This window comes from Ptychodera flava, chromosome 21, assembly GCF_041260155.1.
Source record: "Ptychodera flava strain L36383 chromosome 21, AS_Pfla_20210202, whole genome shotgun sequence".
NCBI classification, from domain to species: Eukaryota; Metazoa; Hemichordata; class Enteropneusta; family Ptychoderidae; genus Ptychodera; species Ptychodera flava.
The window spans coordinates 19,238,710-19,260,851 of record NC_091948.1 but is presented as its reverse complement, the minus strand read 5'-3'; the positions used below and the strand labels follow the sequence as shown (position 1 = coordinate 19,260,851).

The window sequence follows — 22,142 nt, the reverse complement described above, 5'->3', positions numbered from 1 at the left end:
ACATTTTGTGAATTTATAAACACATGTAACGCTAAATAGTTAGTGGCGGCTAAGAACATATTTGGAGGGGAAATCGGACAAAGTGTGATGCGTATTTCTCAGGAATATTTTGAAACTAGTTACGTGGTCCTTTTCAGTCATCAAGATGGCTGCCACTATGGACGAAGCTACGCCTCAAGGAACAGAAAATGTTGACGAGTGAGTTTTATTGACCACTTTACAACTTTCACGGGCACATTTACATAGCAACAGTCATTGCAAAATCTATCCCAGGTTTTCCCCAAAATTATAAATTTTCCTTCACGTAACATTCGTAACGAATCACGCTCAATGAGATATGCTGCATGCTACTCCCAGGCCGGGTACTGTACTACATGCGTCCCATACTATTATTATGGCATATGTGTACAGTCTACGAACACACCTGAGTCACTCCCCGGGAGTCACTCTTGCACTCCAAGTCAAGTCTTCAGTTTACACTTTGGCCGTCACTGATAAACCGTATCTCGCACATGATTAACCGCTTAGTGCGATGGGTTTTATTTTGATGCTACAGACTTTGAGCCAAGAGAGACTACGAAGCTCGACGTAAGATGTCCGAACTTCGAAGGAATATTGTGTGCGGAACTGGTGGGGTCGCTCTGCTTCCCCACACACCTGGCAACACTATGTTGAATGGTAGTATTATCACAGACAAGGAATGTCTGTGGTATATTACATACACATTGTACACTCAAAGCCCCTTCTCGGCATTCTGGCTTTGTTCACATAAAGTGTGCCAACTACAATCCTCCATAACAAACAAAACAATTATGTAAAAATTAACAAGTGCAACTTTTACAGATAACAACAATCTGATAAAAAACAGGTTTGTGGCAAATGCTCTGACTTTATTGGTTCTTTCCTATCGTCATGTCTCTATATAAATCATTGTTGAAAGACATTGATGTTCTATTCTACATTGTTTTCACAACAGAACAGACGATGACCTTGGATGGGGTCAGAGTGAATTTAACAATCCAGCAAGTGAGTTATTACTGTGATCACCTTCTCTTCATTGTGTTTCATTGTTATCACTCTTCTTTTTCTGTGGATGATAAGCATTTTATTGATGGCTGTAAATCCTGTATGCGACAGATCAATATCTTGAGCCTCTCTAATGATTTATAATGCTTATTCAATGACAAATGAGGACTGATTTTAAGAATTTACCTCAGGATTAAAACGGCATCCTGAGTGAGAACATTGATAATCAGTAGAACCATTTTCCAGTGACCAAAGATGTGAAGTCATACTTGATCAATTTCAACACTAACCTTGCCATAGAGACAGCCAGCAGCTCCATGCATTACTTGTTGCCTTTGTTTTCAAAAGGAAAACGTTGAAAACATATTGGGTTGTAAATCTAGTCTGTAATTTTCATCAAAGATGGAAAAAGCTGATATTATACATATTTTTTACTTCAGTGTCGGACACCGTCCAATACAACTGGTGTGACATCACAGATGAGTTCATGAAAGCCACAGAGGAGCTTCAGTTAGGAGAGTTGTTACATGACACTGAGTAAGTTGCAGGTACCAATTACCTGTATTATACTCGCAAGCAACAATAATTGAAAATGCATTGCTTTCCCTCGATTTAAGGATCTTCAGGTCAGTGTTGAGAATGCCAAAGTTAGAAAACTTTAAAACTAACAGTGACTCAAGGCCCCGGCTATATTACACATGTAATAAAATGTTGGCATGATAGCCTTTCAAAAGCGCTGAATGCAAATGAAGTCATTTTTAGCTCCGCTGTCAGCGACGCGGAGCTTCTCAAATAGGTTGATTTTCCGTTGTCGTCCGTTGTCGTGGTCGTCCATCGTCGTCGTCCGTTGTCCGTCGTGCGTCAACAATTGCCTTCTCCTCTTAAAACCGCAAGTCCAATTGCTTTGAAATTTTATATGCAGTTCACTTGGGGTGACCTCACTTAATTTTGTTCAAATCGTGGTGAAATTTGCATATTTGTATTTTTGGGGCATTTTATGGTGTTTTTGGTAAAAAAATCTTCTTCTCTGAAACTGCTTGTCCGATTGCTTTGAAATGTGATATGCAGTTTACTTATGGTGACTTCAGTCAGATTTATTCAAATCATGGTAAAATTTGCATATTTGTATTTTTAAGGCAATTTTTATCATTTTTGGTAAAAAAATCTTTAAAAATCTTCTTCCTGAAAACTACCAGTCAGATAGATTTGATATTTGGTACATATGTCCCTAGGGATGATCTTTTTCAGATTTGTTCAAATTGTGCAGAAATATGCAAATTTGCATTTTAAAGGCAATTTTTGGCCATTTTTGGTAAAAAATTTATTTCTCAAAAAGAACTGGTCAGATAGCTTTGAAATTTGGTATACAGGTTTCTATAGATGAACTTAGTAAAATGTATTGAATTTTTGATGAAATCTGTAATTTTGTACTTTTGGGGCAATTTTTGCCATTTTTGGTCAAAAAGTGTGTATTTCCAAAACTACTGATCTGATAGCTTTGAAATTTGGTATACAGGTTCCTACAGATGACCTAAATGATATTTACTGAAATTATGATGAAATCTGCAATTTTGTATTTTTAGGGCAATTTTTTTCCATTTTTGGTCAAAAAATGTGTATTTCCACAACTACTCATCTGATAGCTTTGCAATTTGGTATACAGGTTCCTACAGATCACCTTAATGATATTTATTGAAATTATGATGAAATCTGCAATTTTTTTAATTTTGGGGCAATTTTTGCCATTTTTTGGTCAAAAAATGTGTTTCTCAAAAAGAACTGGTCTGATAGCTTTGAAATTTGGTATGCAGGTTTCTACAGATTAGCTAAGTAATATGAATTCAATTTCTGATGAAATCTGTAATTTTGTATTTTTGGGGCAATTTTTTCCATTTTTGGTCAAAAAATGTGTTTCTCAAAACAACTCATAGCTTGGAAATTTGGTATACAGGTTTCTATTGATGAACTAAATGATATTTATTAAAATTATAATGAAATCTGCAATTTTGAATTTTTGGGGCAATTTTTTCCATTTTTGGTCAAAAAATGTGTTTCTCAAAAAGTACTGGTCTAACAGCTCTGAAATTTGGTAAACGGGTTTCTATAGATGAACTAAATGATATTTATTGAAATTATGATGAAATCTGCAATTTTGAATTTTTGGGGCAATTTTTTCCATTTTTGGTCAAAAACTGTGTTTCTCAAAAAGTACTGGTCTAACAGCTTTGAAATTTGGTAAACAGGTTTCTATAGATGAATTAAATTGGGTCTTTTTGAAATTATGATGCAATCTGCAATTTTTAGTTTTGGGGCAATTGCTGCCATTTTTGGTCAGAAAATTTTATTCTCAAAAAACTACTCATCAGATAGCTTTGGTTGACATGTTCTTTAGGGATGATCCGAATCGATATATTCAAAGTATGATGAAATCTTCAATTGTGTATTTTTGCAGCTATTTTAGCCACTTTTTTCTGGCCACTGCATTGAGCTATCAAAGATTTCCATCTTCTTCATCAACATGTGTCAAAAATAGTTATTCTCTACATAAACACAGCGGAGCTACATCGGCGCTAGGTCGCTTGTCTTTTATTAATATGCGAAAATGAATATTTGTCCACTTTTTCCATAAAAACGCTGAAAATAAATATGCTAGTGTTTAAGTGGATAATAAAATTACACTAATTTTTCATTGTTGTAAACTACGCGCCTCTTTACGGCAACAGCTTAGCGCTACCCGTTAAGAGGCGCAGGTCAGCGGAGCTCTGGCTTATTGCTCTGGCTCGCGAGAATGTAATTTTTGGATCAGACTACAAGCTGCAACTACAGCCACGCAGGTAACAACGAAATTTGTCTGAATTTCACAAGCAGCAGTGTCGGATGTTGCGTGTGCAGCTTTATTTAGTAACAATCGAAATCACCATCAATGTAGGAGAGTAGATAAAACGAGTTTAGAAAATGCATGAAGTTCTTCAGCACAACTTTTGTAGTTTTGAGATCCTGATAAAAAATCTATGGTTTTGACAAAGTCATCTGAGCTCTAAGAATGAATGGTGACACTTCTGTTTTGGTCTCCAGTTTTGGTTTATTTGAGGCTATGTCAGCCATTGAGATGATGGACCCCAAGATGGATGCTGGTATGCTGTGCAATCAAGCACACAGGAAAGTTCTCAACTTTGAGCAGTCCATCAAGGCTGGGACAGTGAAAATTAAAGATCTCACTCTGCCAGAACTCATTGCCAATATCGATGCTACATTTGCATGCATAGTAAGTATGCTATTATCAACCATGAGAGGTGCAACTGCTGTGGTTCATTACGTACACAGGGTTACTCCACACGGTGTTTGTATGTTGTACTATAATTCTAAGGTGCATATTGGTGAAATACGATATGAAAAGAAATGCCTTAAATTAATTTCACTGCAGCTTATTATGTTTATTCTAGTGTTTATGAAATTATCCCGTATAAGTTACTTTCAATGTAACTGATGACTGCGGTCGCCATTTTTTCAAGTTAACAGCAAGAGTTTCAACATATACAAGCAAGTTACAACAATCTTACTAAACTGAAGGATTGATTGTATCTGTAACTCACAACAAATTTTATATTTGCCTGGCATAATCTAACACAAACTTTGACTTCCTTTGTTTTTGGAAGTAAATATGCTGACTTGGTAATGAATTGGCATTTGCTTTCTTCTGTGTATACATAATATTATCTGACCACTCTGCCTTGTTTAAGAAGAAACCAACCATATTGAGCGCTTGTCTGTGAACAAAAACTGAAAATGTCTTCATTATAGAAAAGATGCACTTGAATTTCAGCGTGCACATCATCATTTGCCTCACTTAAGAGTTTACTATTTTGTCTGTGGTTAACAAGTGCAATGTGATTTTAACATGTTTGGTTTCTTGTAAATTGCAGGTCACCTGGCTTGAAGGTCATTCGCTGGCACAAACGGTGTTCACCAATCTGTACTTACACGATCCAAACCTGGTGGAAGACAGATGTATCAAAGCGTTCTCATTGTTTGTGCTCAAGATGTTGGAGATGGTGCGTGAAAAGGTCAACAGAGCATTGGTATTTGAAGAGGTAACTGCAAACTTTGAATTGCTTTGCTTTGATGTCCATCAGAAAGTGTAGTGCTATGCTAGAATTCGGTTGTCAACAATAATGGACTATACTTTAATTTTGAACAATAAGATTTAATAGTACACACACAAACAGGCAGTGTTGACAAGCTCAACATGAGGCATTTTAATGTGATTTGGGGAGTAGAACGAGAAACTGTATATTTCACAAAATGAACGAAAACACTTGCAAATATTTCAAAGGTTACAGCTTATAAAGGTTTCACAGATTTCAACTTATCAAGCAGTATGACTAACTCACAATTTGAAGAGAATACATTGATAAAGATATCTTCCAACTTGAAGATGCACATGTTGACTAAAAAGAATTCTCATGGCTTGAAAGAAAGAAAGCGGTGTACTAGAAAATTTGCAGGCACTAGCTTATATCGTTGTCTCTCAAAACAACACAAATGTTTTGCTTTTATCATTTGTTTTGTTTTGCTTACATTGGATTGTACATAAAATACTTTTTTTTTCTACACTTTCATTAATGCTTGTATCAGGAGGATTTTCAACCCATGACATATGGCTTCAAATTGGCGACGAATTTATCTGATTTGAGAGTTGGTGGCATGTTGAAAGAAGTTGAAGAGGAATACTCCAAGAGAATAAAGGTATTAAAAAATCTGCAAGACTTCATCACCATGCAGCAGGTCCTTATTTCCATCAACATGAACTGCTACTTAGATAGCAAGAGTGTAATGACTTCAATCTAAAACTTGTTTCTGGGGGAACAAATGCAAGTAATGAAAATGTTGATTTACTCTTTGCAGTATGAATGTCAGAGTTTTATCACTTTTGAGCTAAGATTAAAATGAGTAAACAAACTTAAAAATGCTTTGCATGATTTGTGTTGTTGTCTATTATCAATATTTTCAGAGCACCAGAAGCAGAAAAGGAGAAGAGAGGGATGCAGAAACTGAACTCGAGGTATCAATACTGATAGTGACATACGTTTGCTTTTCACTTTCTTAGATATATTTGGAAGGTTCAGAATATATATTATAGCCCAAACATGTGATTATGTGCCCAGGGGTAGGTGACCATTTGCCTGCCTTGAATATTATATATTACTGCCTGAATACGTTGGTTTATGTGCCCAAGGGCAGCTGACCATTTGCCTGACGTCGGAGGGCAAATGGTCCCCTGCCTCAAGGGTACACAGTCCCTTGTTTGGGCTATAATGTGTTTACCACATGTCTCTCTTACATAGTTTTTTGCCCCAAATGTTTAGATTTATTTGGAAATGACAATCATTTCATTATTTGTAAATTCTGAAGTTGTCATGTTAGAAATTGTTCCACTTCACTTTCAGTCAAATGATAACCAGCGACATCATCAATAACATACCATTGAATCCTATGGGCTGCGCAATGTTCAATATATGAGGCATGTCACAATATTATTTATGCTGAATGGGTGATATAGATACTAGCCACTTGAGTGATCATTGGTTGTACATTGATTGCTGTTTATTCACAGCTTTCATTTTAGTTTATGTTGTCATGAGTTTGTTCAAATCATATCAAAGTACTTAGTCAAGAGCCACACTTCTTTGACCGTTGATATTGTATTACAGGTGTAGAAAACATAATCCAATCTCCACAATATCCGAAATTACACCAACCTAGTTTATCATTTCCATTTGTCCCACATGAATCGTTATCTGTTATGTGAAAAAGTCTTTTTAACCTTTGCAACGAGTCAGATTATATATAACAGTAAAGATGAACTGTTGTCAGGTTGTATTGAGCAAAGAGGCTGAATCTCATCAAAGACAGTGACTGTAACATAAGTTTGTTTTTCTTTCAGCATCAGCAATGCATAGCTGTACAGTCCAGGATCAAGTTTTGTAGGATGTTCTACTCAGCTTTGTTAGCATTCAACAGAAAAGAGGTAAATCAGTTGATGTGTCAATGAAGACTGCCAGTATTAGTCTTGAATACATGGACTCAAGATGATTATCAGATTTGATTATGTTATTGCCGTTGTGATATTAAAGCCAAGTACTGAACAATACTGGAATCTCTCATGGTTTTGTTTGCCTTTTACATTATCTGAAGATACATGTACTTCACGATACTGCTGTAAGCTATTTCTGAGTATAAATGTAGTCACATATACCATCAATCTACAGTCTGCCTTCAATTACTGTCAATGACCAAGATAGTAAAACAATAATGAAGGAGACGGTTTCCAAACTGTATTTGTCGCAATCAGAGTTTCATGATATTTAATGATGTGAATTCATGATCAGAGATTTTTTTCTTTTGATGTAAAACTTAAAAGCTATAATAAACCTGCGAAGCAAATTCATTCACTTTTTTACATTTTTTCACCTGAAGGTGAAACAGGGTGTGATTGAAGCTAAGAGACATATCCAACAGGCTGAACAGTTACTTGGATCAATAAAGAATTCCATACACTTTGGACAGGAGTCACAGACAGATTCCACGGATACTAAAAACACAGGTAGTTCCAAAACCTATTGCTGTTAGACGGTTTAAAAAAAATTGACAGAATATTGTTTTAAAGTTAGCATTCATTAAAGGGACAAAGTCGGCCATTTTTTCATAAATTTTGTTTGATACAAGATACTATTTTGTTTGATATGTTGAATAATACTGAATGAATGGGTGACCATGCATATATTCGACCCAGGTTTGAGACACGATACATGAAACCATCGCGAAAATGAATTAATGGTCATGACCATTAATTCATTTTTGCCATGGTTTCACTTATCGTGCCTCAAATCCCCTGGATCGCCAAAAGTGTTCTCTATGGCCTGGAGAAAACAGGGGCGGTCAATTTACATAACAATAAATAATTTGCATAATCATTTGTTGTGAAAATGTATTCTTCAGTACAGTTACCAACATATGAATAGATTACTGCAAGAACAGAGGGGTAGCCCACCTCTAAAAATGCTCCTGCGGAAAACCCGATGTTAAGAGTCTCAACCAAAAGTTGATTTCCTAGATGGCATGAACTCTGTACTCACCTCTCCTTATGTTTTCACTTGAACAGATTATGCACATGTTATGGGATTCGAACCGCTGGTAAATCAGAGGTTGTTGCCGCCGACATTTCCCAGATATTGTAAGATAGTGACGTCAGATGAAGCACTGACCTACATGTCTGGTATGATGACCAGAATTAGCAGAATTTGTGATGTCCTGGAATGTTCAAATTTACACTCTACCTTCGTGAGTCGTTTGTTCTTTCTTTCCGTCCCTCTAAGGGTCAATAGCGGTAACTTTTGATGATTTTTTCACTGTAGTTATTTTGATATGTTAACAACTGTTTCTCTTTCTACTCCCCAAAGCATATTTAGATACACAGTATTCAGCTTGTCAACTCAGCTTGTACACGTATAGACTGCATTGCTATCGTTGACATGTAAATGCTGGTACGGACTAGAATTCAAACGTAAACAATAAAAGCATATTTTACACCTATAGATGCTTTGTTGATAAACTAAATACATGTAGTGGGTGTTTCAACATGCTTTTAGGGTACAACAAGACAATTCAGCCGACATACAGAACAAAAGTAATGAAAATAGTATCAAAAATTACACCTGCTGGCCCTTAGATGATAATAAGATTAATTGAAAATATTTGACTGTACTTCAAAGCCATTTGCTGACATTATTCTAGCATCGATATTCTGTACTCTACAGTCTGCAAGCTTGAATGTCCGATGTGCAAAAGTGTGCATGTATAAGTTCTGCATGCGAAGTATGCAGTTGTCCAAGTTTACTATATTGAATATACTTTGTTATGTATATGCTACAGAGACTTGCAAGATTTATTGGAAACAATAATGCTTCTGCTGACAGAAAATGTTCCATTTATTTCTTAGTAGGTATGATATAGTGAAAACCAAATTCATTCTTGAGGTTGATGGCATAATTTTATGCCATACAATTTGTTTTGATAGTAATGGTGTAACATCATTTTCGTCTTTCATTTCATCACCTAACTTCGCATCATTTGACATTACAGGATTTCATGATGGAGTTCAGCAAGCTAAGTCCATGCGTCCTATCGAGGTCCCTGTTACAGATGATATTTCTACCCCAGAATAAGAAGATATTTGGCACAGAACTGGTGCAAGACTTCATCAAAGATGGCATCAAGATGTTCCTTTGTCCGCCAGTCCTGGCACCGAAGTCCTGGCTTATGAATAATCCACAAGCTAAGGAGTATGTCGATGCACTGCTAAGTCACATGATCAGGGTAAGTTGACATGCAAGAATTGCTAAATTTTTTTGCGTTCTGTTAATAGGTGCCATAAGAATTATTCAAAAAATAGAGATGATTTCCATTAAGAGAATGTTGTTTTTTCTGAAGTTCTGAATTTGTTTCCTGAGTTTGTCATGTTGTTTCAGTTTGCAACTAGAGCTTGCAAGTATCATCAGGTTCTAAGGTCTATTTTGGTCTTACTGTAGCCAATTTGTACATCATATCAAATCCATGGATACATTCATGTATTTTGTTCCTAATTCAGCGAATTTGTACATTGTATCAAATCCATGGACGCATATATTGTTCCTATTGTAGCCAATTTGTACATTATATCAAATCCATGGATACATATTTTGTTCCTAATTCAGCGAATTTGTACATTGTATCAAATCCATGGACACATACATGTATTTTGTTCTTACTACAGCCAATTTGTACATTGTATCAAATCCATGGACACAACAGAGCCAGACAGAGAGACAAACTAGCTCACATACTTGAAGACTTGGCCAATTTACAAGATGAAGTAAGTCATCAGACACTGATTGTACAACACAAACATGTCGTTGTCAGATATTTTGTTCACACTCTGTTGGTCTACCAACATGAGAATGATAACAGCTATATGTATGTGGCATGAATATACTACTTTCATCTGCCTTCCATTGTACCGGTAATTAGTATTTGTACTGTCATTGTTCAACAGGGAGTGGAGCTTATCCTACTTTCAAAGATAAACAGCAGAAATTATAGAAGTATAAAACTTTAAAAAGATATGTTGTAAAGTAAAGACATGCATAAAGCTTCCCCTTTTGTAAGGGAGAAAATACCTGACATATTACTGTGTGCAAAAGTTAAGTGTAGACTTTTGTGACAAGTTCAAGTGCAGGTACACACAAAGTGAGTGAACACTGTCACAAATCTGAGTGCTTTCTGCTCAAAATATATGCTTGAAAGCACTTTGCTTCATGTTCAATCAGTATCTGACCCTAGCTGGGTCAATTAATTTTAAATGTCCATCTTTGTTATTTTACAGGCAGACAAAGTTGATGCAGCGCTGCATACCATGCTGGCCAAGCAAGAACCTGGCAGGCAACACTTGGCGTGCTTTGGCAGCTTTGTGTTGTATCACACTCTCTGTGTTATGATCCAGTACACACTGTCTGGCTTTGAACTTGAATTGTACGCACCGCATGAGTATCATTATGTCTTCTGGTGAGTTTCTACAGCTTTTGTGATACGTCATATTTGAAATATGGTATTTGAAATATGATGGTGCAAATCACAAAAAAAAACATACATGCACTTCTGTGTGCAATATAAAGACACCACCTAACCAGCCATTGGGAAATAGTTATCCCAAAATTAATTACTGGGAAATTAATTTAAATTTCACAGGAATTTATTAATTTAATTTCACTATTTTGATGTTTGAGACAATTTCATAACGATTTAAATTCACTGACTCTGTACGAGACAAAAGCAGTCATTGTTACAACTGGGATTTAATTAAGGGGAGATCATCTGTCAGACAAAATACGGAAAGTAAATCTGATGAATAAATAATGCTTTTACAGTATGCAGCTAACAGCCACAGCCAACAAACTGATAGGTGCCTAAAATACTGATCATACAGGTACGTAGACTAGTATATCACAAGGATGTCAAAGGGGGTTGTAACAGATAAGACACTCTCTGACGTAACAAACCTTGATCAGTGCCGAGGGTTAATTCTAATTATGCTTGATGAGATCGTCATTGATGGCCATTGTTTCTAGGTACCTGTGTGAATTTCTGTACGGTTGGCTTATATCAACGTTAACAAGAGCTGAAAGCTTCCTGCTTGAACAAGAAAGCATCGTGGAACAGCAGCAGAAGGGTCGCAGCAGCAAAAAGAAGAGCAAGAAGAAGAAGCTGAGACCGCATGATAGAGAGATTGCCACTGCCCAAGCACTACAGAATTTGTGTAATGGATTTTATAAGGTGAGAAATACAGCAGGCATTAGTGTGTAAGTGATAACTATTGTATGTAGGTCAGTGTGTGTATATTGGTGTTGTAGGATGATAGGGGAGGGGGCAGAGAGAGAGGGGAGGAAGGAAAAGAGAGAGAGAGAGAGAGAGAGAGAGAGGGAGAGAGAGAGGGAGGGAGGGAGGGAGGGGAAGGAAGAGAGTAGTAGAGGTAATGAGATGCTATGGAATAATCTCTCTGTTTGTTTTGCATTATTTTAGGCCATGGTTGGACTCTCATTAGATGACAAGTTGAAGAAGCCAAACCCTGAATTTGACAATGAACAAGTTCGCTATGAACATCGCTTTGCCCCATTTGGTAATGTTCTGACCCCTCCGCCTGTACAGTACCAACAGTTCCTGGACATGACGAATCTAAGTAAATACAACCCACCTCTAACGCCAGTCGACTTCTACATATCATCTTGCAAACATTTCCAGCAAGCCAAGGGTATATTTGAGTCCATTATGAATCCAAGTGAAGAGGTGAGTGAGCTTTTGTTGGTTCAACTTGACAATACTGAATAATTTGCAAAGTGATTTTGTATATCATCATTACTGTATGTAAGCATTTACTCTGTGAAATACCCTGTGATAAAGTTCTTTTGATCGGTAACCACACAGATATCTGTTTTCTTTAGTCATCCTACAGTGAGTATTTGTGAATCCCCTAGTCTGTGTTCTCATACTGAAACTTTATTATTTGCAAATGTTACATGAACAGACAATAATGTTTTATTGTCCCTCTATTACTATGTGGCTAAACTGTGTTTTCTCCAGGTTTCTCCCAGAAGGGGGAACGTCCCATTCCCAATTTAGGGGAATTTGGTTCTGATTGAGGGGGACTGTAATAAATTATGCATATTTAAGTTATATCAAATTGAGATTTTGTCACTGTATTTGCAAATTAAGGTTACAGCACTAGTGAAATATCAAATAAAAGATGTTCCTGTTTCTTTATTTTTTTCCATCCAGTAAATGTTGAATAAATTAGAAACCTACACAAATCATTCATGCTTCATTCACGAACTTCAGTTAACACTTGAACTGCATGTATTACATGTATTTTGTTGGATTGCTGAACCAACACTCTGTGACTCCAAACATATTCCATCATTGCACATTTTCTTTTTTTCAGATATTGACACTCATCAAAGTTGCTAAAACTAACTTTGTTGTGATGAAGCTGGTAGTAGGCGGCCACAAGAAGGACTCCAAGGAGCCAGCAAGTTTTGACTTTACAACTCACAACATATTTCCCATCATCAAGATCAACTGAGCGTATCCGTGAAACTCTGTACCACGACTTTGCATGGATCCTCAAGGGAGTACATAAAATAGTGGAGATCAACTGTTGCACCTACTGGAGTAGTACTTTTACATGGCTTGTGAGAGCAAGAGATTTATACGATCAGGAACCCTGACAGCAGCAAGTGTTGATTTTGCATATAGTGATATAGCTTTCAAGTTATTGTCATGTCTTGGAACTGAATGAATTTCAGGATACTTTTGTCCAGGGAGACATTCATGTACTCAATTTATTTATCTAATAAAGACAGCATTTTTTGTAAAGTAATCTGGTAGCGTATTGTTTACAGTATTACAATTCCAATGAAAACAAAAGAAAACGTGACAGCCTAATCAAACATGGATGATTATCATTACATATTTATAACCCTTATGTAAAGGTAGCAATCATCATGCTCTAACAAAGTGAACAAAACTAAGCTGCAGCATCAATAATTATAACTGTACTATTCATAATGATAACAGAAAATATTGCATCTGCAATATGCACCGATTGAGTTTTCTGTATCGTGACACTTACTGTTTTATGAGGGCCAATCAAGAGGCAGATGTGTGATCATTGTAATCTGCCTTTGGCGAGCCTACATGCCAATCTCAATCATCATATTTCAGAAAGACAACAGTGTTCATAGCAAGTTCATGGAACTGGGACCGCAGGATTGCAATTTTATCAAAAACATTGTCCAGAATATAACTTAATGACCCATGAAAAGCAATATCTGTCCCAACCATGCTTTAGTTATGATCTGCATGCCACTAACAGGTACCCAACTTCCATTGTCTGCCCATTCTTTCAGTGCAGGCCTCGATAAATCTTGCCACACATGCAATGGAACCCAGTTCATGACAAACTGAATGGAAACCTGAATGGTGAAACATTCCCTCAGTATTCAGATACCAACCCTACACAAACATGATCCTTTCAATTGAAACCACAAAGTGAAACCAGTGATGAGACTTTTCCCTCTAATCCTATGGTTAAAATGAAGTGACATTTATTCTGCTCAGTCAGCTGTCATATTACTTTCACTAGTTTTCACTTTTCAATGGTCTTCAAGTTATTGAATCCATCTCATTCAAGGGAGGGGGATTGTGAGAACTTTGCTCAAAGGTTGTATGGGACCCATACCACCAATGTAAACACTGTATCCAAGGTACGTTGGTTTTAAAAGCTAAAACATGCTTGTCTTAGTGTAGATCATAAAATCAAATGTTGAAGCTATGTTGACGTGATGAATCTGGATGTCGTACATGAAATACATTGCTCACAAGAAAGTTGTACAGGCACAGTTCCAACGACCATGTCCCTGAAGCTGAAAGACTCACACTCTTCTCAACTCTCCTTGGGGAAACTTTCCATTCTTGTTTTCCTAGGGAAACTTTCAAATTTTCAATGCTCTTTTAAAATCATGAAAAAAATTAGGGATCACTGTGTTGACTCTATTTGAATCACAACAAGACATGGCAGCGAACACAAATCTAAATTAGACAGACCACAAATTTAACTCAAGAACAAAAACTGCAATGAACATGAGCAAAATCACACTGAAGATTAAAACTTCTGAAGTTTTATTAAAACTGAGCTTTGAAAGACATAACATCACACATAATTAAGAAATATTTAATAGAATGAATGAATAAAAAATAAAAATTTTCAAGTACTGCTTTTGCATTTACATTTTGTACCTGAGCAGATGAACTCAAGTTATGTACATATCATGAGGTATTCAAGGTCATTCATGATAATCATGGGCATCAAATTGTACTGTAATGGGCCACTCTCAGATTTGTGGATGGATCATCTATATACATGTACCATGGTGGTTAAACCAAACGCCACAAAGGTACATTGATCATTTGCATATTATGTGGTAATGCAATAGCTGTCCCTGGGTTGAAGAATCATTTTAAGTACAATCTTGTAATATTATGGTCAACTTAAGTAAATGGTATGACTACAATGGTGTGGCCTGTGCTCATTGGTCAGTTGAAAACCCCATGAGTTGGTGTAGAGACCAATATCCAGAGCTCATTTACATATCATGTGCTAATGACATGCCTACATACAGCCAATTTCACTCAACTTTGCTGTATTTGTGTCTGGCATATATGGTACACACTGTGTGAATTGAACTGATTATGTATTATCTAAAATAAACAACAGAAAGTCTCATAAAAGTGATGCTGTCCCGTTGGACTAAATGTTTATATGGTGGTCATTCATTTGATACATTATTCTCTTATGATGTGAGGTGTCCAGTTTTAATCTCAAGTGAACCAGCTGTAGGCTTATAATTGATCTTTGAGATGAGACTTCGTTGTTTGTGTTAGATAACTACATGGTAGGTTCAATGCATACAGTGTGTGTATACCATACAGCATATCGACAAGGTTGATTGAAATCTGCTATAGATGGATTGTGTGCATTCTGTAGACATCTTTACATAGCTCATTCAGTGTTGCAGCCAGGAATTTGAAACCAGGGGACACTGTGTGCCACTAACATTTATTTTTGGGGACATTTTGGGGACAACATGCGTAAATTGTCAATCAAATTTTTTATTATTTTATCGTAAATCAGTTTCACAAAACAAAATTCAAGCTAACGGGACCACGTCACTTTAATTTGAGGCAAAAAAACAGTATAAACTGTATCTGTCTTCAATCAGGGTTCAGTCAGACTACAGTCAAGTGTTGTGTTTTAGTTACTTTTAATCACAGTTTTGAAAGTACGTAAATATAAGCCTCAAAGTAAAGATACAAAACAAACGCCATCGTCAGCTACTAATATTACTTGCAGACTACACCCATTGAACACAGACAAGGAGAATGTCTGTGACAACAGCGCCCAAGATGACCCCCAGTGCGCCAGAATGGGGGACAACGGGTTCCGTTTTGGGGACATTGTTGCAAGGGCGCGTTCTGGCTGCAACACTGCTCATTAACATATTGTTGCATGATGGCATTTACAGCGATTGCAAGTACTGTACGCTCATTCACATGTTCGGTGATCTACATTTACAGACCTTACAGACTAATACTGTGATTACGTTTATGCTGCTATGCAGCTAGGCATTATCATGTGTTCTGAGAAACAAACAAGGCGATGGTATGAAGTCAACATTTGATCACCTGATCATATGATGGCATTGATGACTATAGACCTAAAACGTGTATATTTGCAATGTGGCCTGTCACCAGAGTAAATTTGTCATGATTTTGCGTGACCGGTGAAATATATCCTGAAATAGTTGTGTGATGATCTGACCAACAGAACGGTGACTCGACTCTCCACTCGTAACCCGACCAATCTATCGATGTATCAATTATCAGTACTCTCCATTGATGAGGACAGTTTTGAAATCAGTTGTTTATAATTTATGTTTGGCAAGGAGTCCCAGTCTGCTCAATGGATGAGTTATCTTGTATTTGTAACCATTCATTTCCACATGACCACTAGGGAGAACTCTGAAACTGGGTTTCACTCTCTGTCTGCTCGCATCGAATGAACGTTCCTCTTGATTACTTGGTTTCAAATGGAATTTATTGAGCAGTTCCTCCCTGACATGCTGTGCAATGGCAAGAGAAGCTGACACACCAGTGGATCGGATACCCCCAACGGTGATCCAGGATCTTTGATCAAAAAAGGGGACAAAAATATATTATTGGTATTGTCTTCAAGATCCTAGCCTTTTGGCAGTTTGGACATAATTTATGAATTTACTTAGTTCTGTGAATGAAATAATATCGGTAGAAGCACAGGTAGTTATCACAAAACTCAGTAAAAGTTCACAAATTAGAAATGCTGCAATTAAATTGAAACTGTCCCTTATAAAGTCTTCACACAGCGTGTTGATATCAGAGAATGGCTAAAGTGCCCAGGTATTTAGCCATTTTCCATCAAAAACTTTCTAGTCCATGAATGGAGATGCACTAAGGTGCACCCTGAGATTGTGTACTCCCCAGGTCCTTGGTTACCTATAGATTACAAAAGTTGCTTCTATTCTTAAATTTTTGATCATCCTGTGTAAAGTTAGTGAACCTCACTATAATGCACAGTACATTGCATGTTCAAGACAACATTGTATTTTCATGTGTTTGGTTGCATAAAGCATCTTTGAATATTTGCCTATTACAAAAAAGCAAAAGTAAAGCCATAGTGTGAATACCACAAGCCATTAAAATTACATTTACAAAATAAATCATACCTTTCAGTATTTGAAATAATGTGATAATCTTTACTGTTGGTGCCTGGTCTCAGACCTGCGTAGGTAGCAATTACTTTTCTGTGCTTCAAGGCAGGTAGAACTTTCCTGGCATAGTCTGTAAGTTCATCAATGGTGGACGGATTTGTGCTTCTGTCACTTCTACTGTCCTGTTCTTCAGCTGTTGGGCCAGCGACGATGTGACCGTACACTGACACAAACAAAGAATATCAAGCTTAAAATTCAAACTCTCAGACAGATTTCTTTTGCTTTCTTCAAAGATATGATAGCCAGATATTTCCTAGTTTTGCTGTATTGATAAACAAGATGATCTTATGTCATCCACTGCAATAGATGATCACGCTGATTTCATGGCAAAATCATTAGAATCACCAACTTCAATACGTATACTGTGAAATTCCTAATTGAAGCCATGGCTTACATTATAGGAATTTTTTCAGCCCTTCTCTCCCTTGTTTTGAGTTTTGACTTGACAGTCTATAAGCATCTTAACTACAAATTTGCAAATATTGTACAGGAAGCATATCAGCCATATAACAGAGTAACAATACTGAGTTTTGGCAAAATTATTTTTTGTGTGACTCCCTTGAATAAAACTAAATGATTGGCTATATCATACATGAAAAAAAAACATCAAAACCGGAAATACTAACCTGAGGGAAACAAAAGCACACCTCTGGTAATTTTGGTTGGGAAGGGAAATATTGCAGTGTTAAGTACCTCATCAGCACACCTCTCAAAAACAACATATTGACCTTTCCTTGGTTTTATTCTGAAACAGATAATAAATTGAAATCTTCATTTCTGTATGAGCTACCTTTTGTCAGCGTAGATTCTTGCAAAATGTTACAACACGTTGTATGGTGATCTTATGCTTCGTTACTCTGTTAAAGACAAATACCGATCAAATGATGCTGTCGTTGGATCTAGATTTCTAGCGTTTAATCTTTTTTCATGATATCATGTATTTAGAACTCACTGAAATGGACTGCTTTGGTTGATATTTTCAACATTATCGCCGTAGAGACCGGCACAGTTGATGACAACTGCAGTTCTGATTGGTCCGGTGGTTGTCATCAATATCCAATCATCATTTGATGTCCTGTATCCATTGGTTATTTTGCAATTCCTTAGTATCTATTAAAAAGAGACCCAGGATTATAAAAGGCAACATTTTACATGTACATCATGGAAATAGTAAATTATGATTACAGTCTATCTAAAAATCTTACGGAAGCTATAGAGCTGAGTAAATGACCTATTTCAAAAATCAATATCAGAGATAAACTGTAATGAAAAAGTTCTCAAAATGCTTTGGTCGAATATTTCAGAAATTCTCATAAAAATATGACTTTCTCAAATTTTGCAATATATGAATCCCACTATGTGTGTGACACAGTGGCTACTTACAAATGCATTTTCTTTTGAATTTTATGTCATATAATACATAGTCCGGTACTTTAGAAAAGCCTTTTTGAAAAGCCTTACTTTCATTTCCACCGTGTATAGGTTTATTTGAAGGAATGACACCTCAGTGTTATGATAGTCCTATTGCTATGCCACTGCCAGCCTCACTGTTTACAGTCACTATACGGATTCTTTTTATGAAAATTCATCCTGACAATATTCAAAATTCTTGGGCCCAGAATTTTGAATGTACAGGAATGTTGACTTATGGCCTATAAACTCATCATATTAGTGTTTTCATCTTTGTAAAATTGATACCAAGGTGTACAAGATGTATGTGTCTGTATATGGGAAGGGATGGAAGCTGGAAGCATTTGAGAAAACAATAACTTAATTGTTTGCAGATATAGGAATGAATGAAATAATTGCTTTCATCACAGAAAGTTACTTTTACTGAGTAAAACTATCTGAACCTGTTTTCTAAATAACATTGTTACTTCAATTATATACATGAAACGGAAAATAGAATGCCTATTGTTTTCAAATTAGAATCAGGCTTTCACAACACTGAAAACATACCATACATCATTTACATAATATAGATCTGTTTGTCATTGCAGTGATGTCAAATGTCAGATTTCTATCATATCCGTCTCTTAAACATTGTCAGTACTTGTTGAAATTAGCATTCCCATGATGGAGTTAAAAATTACCAACTGCCTCCAAACTGTCTCACTTCCTAAAACATTGAACCGTTTTTCCCATAATGTCACAAATCCCCCCCCCCCCCCCCCCCCCCCCCCCCGGTCAAATGTGCCTTTAGTGTCAGTACGCCCTCTTGGTGGTTTTCTCTTTTATAATGGTTTTATTAAGATGCAACTTGCAAAGCCAAAAATATCTTAGACAAATAAATCAATAATAAACAAACAAACAACAAACAAACATGAATAATTAATGATCTTACTTTTTCTCTGATTTCCGTTTAGTATTTGCCTGTCAGTTGTAATAAAATAATAATGTATAAATTTTCTTCAAATTCTGAATCAAGAGATACTGAGAATTATTTCGGAAATGTATACACCCACTTCATTCACGATCTCATGATTGCATTACCTTTGCTCCTCGCAGCAATGCATCATGGGCCAGAGTGATGGGCATTAACCAGGAGTCAACAGGCATTTCTCCAGGAATGAATACTGCACCCAGAGCATCATGGGAAAGATGAGGCTCTCTCTGTCTCAGTTTCTCTTTGGATAATTGGTATAAATCATGCACACCAACTTCATGAGCCTTGTCAATAACAGACTGCAGCCTGTCCAGCTGAAGGGTGAGAGGAAATTCTCCAGTTACTATTGTATTAACCTACCCAAAACATAACGGTTTCCTGAATGGTTTAGCCCAAACCCATTGTTTCCAAAGGTGTATGGCCCTGTTTACAGGAATTTCGGGTGACCAGGTAAACCCATCATGCAAACACCTAATAAAGTGTTGCAAATTTAGATGTACTCAAGCATTGTGCTTCAGTGAGATCATAACAGCATTTCAAATCTATCCTATGACTCGAGTAGCTTATTTAACTTCTTTGGTTTCTTGATGAAATTTGGAATTTGCATAAATTTCTGCAATGTCAAAAGTCTCTGACCAGCATCTGCAACAATCTGTAAACTCTGAGTTGCATTATCTTGTATTGGTTTACTGATGAAATGGTAACCGTTCATATTTCTCTTGATATCACCTTGGCAACTGTTCCCTAGCAATTGGATATCTTTGATATTGCATGAATGACATAAAAAAGTCACCTCATCTTGTGTCCAGGCAACCAAGTGAGCACCACTTTTCCTGTATGGGATGTTGTATTTCTGATATGTTTCTTCATTTAATTTTCTTGCTTTTTGCAAAAGCTGCAGTTCAATTGGTTCATCTACATCATATCCTGTTGTGGTAATCCCACTGTAAGTGGATTAGACAAAGACTGAGTTAAGCGTTCATTCAAGCTGCATTACTTGCCAGGCATTTTCCAGTATTAGTTTTGTGGTCTGTACCACTGCTTTTTGACAGTCTTGAGCGTTACATCTGTGCTTCCAACTTTGTGGAGACTGCTGTACATGCTATAATAGCACCAAATAAATAACTACCATAGGCTATCTTCATAGTTTTGACTGAATTCTGTGTATGATTGCTTTATATTCTAAGCCTCCAATGCTGACATCTACTTGATGGAGCCTCCATCAGAATAATATAATTTAAACTCAGAATTTATGATAATATTAAATATTTACGAATGAGAAATTACTATTGCATTAAAATAGCTCTGCTTGGCAGGGCTGTGTGTTTTGGTGGGAGGCCTATATTAATTTGGTGCATCCAACTTGTCTAGCATCTAGACGTCTGTTGGCCTTTTGCTAGATTATTGATCAGCAAGTCCTCCATGATTTCTGGGTTTCTGAACCCTTTCTCATCGTGGACTGAGAGGCTAATTATTATTATACAGAGTCCAAAGTATTCATGACAAACGTTGTGCGAAAACCTGATCAGAGCACCATTAGGCCGCATTCAAAAAAAAATGGTGAGGGGGGGGGGGCTGGAGGATCGTGATTGAAATCTTATTTTTTTTCAGATCCCCCCCCTCGATACCCTCAAAAATTTTCAAGTCCCCCCCCTCAATACCCTCAAAAATTTTCAAGTCCCCCCCCCCCCAATTACCATATAGCCGCATATTTGTTCGGAAACACGCAGAGTAAAAAAAACCATGTAATGTGTCGTTCTGCACGCAAATGTTCAACACTACCTCTTATCAGCAGGTTGTAGAGCCATATACATGATATACCTAGGGCAAGTTCTTAAATTGATTCATTTTTAAATGCATCAGTGAACTTTTGGATTTCTCAGTCTAAGCCGACTTGAGTTTATCCAACTCCGGCCAGTTCAATGGCACCAGCTGAAAAGCACACAAAATGACAATCATGAGAGAGTATGAAAATTGTGTATTCCTAGCTACGTTTAACCAAATTGTGAAAAAATGAGCACAGTGACCTACTGAAAATTTTTTTTCAAAAGTACAAGACATACAACTCAGATGCCACTTATAAAATGTTTTACAAAATTGACAATACTGGAAGGTTAAAATATTCCATGAAATTAATGTTTTAATCTCAGAAATTTTGGGTGTAATAATGGCAAATTTGATAAAAATAAAAGATTCCATTTAGTCACACATTTTTCCCTTTAAATTAGAGTCTTTACTGTTAAAGTTTTACTTTTGTGTTATTGGTACAATGAGATGTGAAAATTTCATTCACTGCATGAACTTGAAATGAATGGTTTTATATATTGATTTTAAGTGATTTTAGAAAAACTGACTTTTCATCGTACATTTGTATATGATCAAGTATGGTGACCCCATCTTTTTTCTCTAATATTTGATTGTTCTCATATGCCAGAATTCAAAAATCCATGGTAACTGTTAGTCCCCTAGTCTTCTATGTGTTGCTCTCTGGCTGGATCTTGTGTACAAGTAGATGTATGTTTCACTGTCAATTGAGTGTCCTATGACCGAAACTCTTCTTAAACTACATCAGAGTCAGAGCTACATGTATCACTGTCACTGCCAGTACGTAGTAGCAGGGCAGTAGTTGTATTAACTTTTTATTTTGACAATATTTTTGTTCAGTTTATACAATTGTGTTCTTGTTCTACTCCCTACAGAATGTTGAGCTATCCAGTATTCAGCTTGCCAACACAGCCTACATGTACCGTGCATTTGCATCATTCAATTATCACCAA

The 22,142-nt window shown here is 36.5% G+C and overlaps 2 protein-coding genes across 5 annotated transcripts in view; one reads left to right on the top strand and one right to left on the bottom strand.

Annotated features, from left to right (window-relative positions):
* The first annotated feature begins 43 nt into the window (after positions 1 to 43).
* Positions 44 to 12,990, top strand: LOC139121633 (N-alpha-acetyltransferase 35, NatC auxiliary subunit-like). 2 transcript variants are annotated; one of them, XM_070686692.1, is made up of 16 exons: positions 44 to 198; positions 977 to 1,026; positions 1,467 to 1,563; positions 4,102 to 4,291; positions 4,950 to 5,117; positions 5,662 to 5,772; positions 6,038 to 6,088; positions 6,971 to 7,054; positions 7,504 to 7,630; positions 8,189 to 8,367; positions 9,169 to 9,402; positions 9,839 to 9,937; positions 10,448 to 10,626; positions 11,190 to 11,394; positions 11,641 to 11,904; positions 12,557 to 12,990. In XM_070686692.1, exons 1-16 carry the CDS (start codon positions 146 to 148, stop codon positions 12,695 to 12,697), a joined length of 2,232 nt encoding a protein of 743 aa, XP_070542793.1. In that variant the 5' UTR covers positions 44 to 145; the 3' UTR covers positions 12,698 to 12,990. The 2 variants fall into 2 exon arrangements, with proteins under 2 accessions (XP_070542793.1, XP_070542792.1); XM_070686691.1 differs by having other exon boundaries at positions 1,464 to 1,563.
* A 1,282-nt stretch (positions 12,991 to 14,272) lies between these two features.
* The window catches only part of LOC139121634 (glycerol 3-phosphate dehydrogenase-like), a 9,544-nt gene continuing 1,674 nt past the window's right edge, over positions 14,273 to 22,142 (bottom strand). For 2 of the 3 annotated variants that reach the window (XM_070686693.1, XM_070686695.1), the window contains 6 exons: positions 20,159 to 20,309; positions 19,473 to 19,679; positions 17,932 to 18,089; positions 17,606 to 17,724; positions 16,935 to 17,142; positions 14,273 to 16,359 (listed from right to left, as the gene is read on the bottom strand). In XM_070686693.1, the coding sequence (XP_070542794.1) occupies positions 16,098 to 16,359; positions 16,935 to 17,142; positions 17,606 to 17,724; positions 17,932 to 18,089; positions 19,473 to 19,679; positions 20,159 to 20,309 (1,105 nt within the window). In that variant the 3' untranslated portion in view covers positions 14,273 to 16,097. The remainder of the gene's footprint in view (positions 16,360 to 16,934; positions 17,143 to 17,605; positions 17,725 to 17,931; positions 18,090 to 19,472; positions 19,680 to 20,158; positions 20,310 to 22,142) is intronic. The other variant, XM_070686694.1, reaches the window with a different exon arrangement.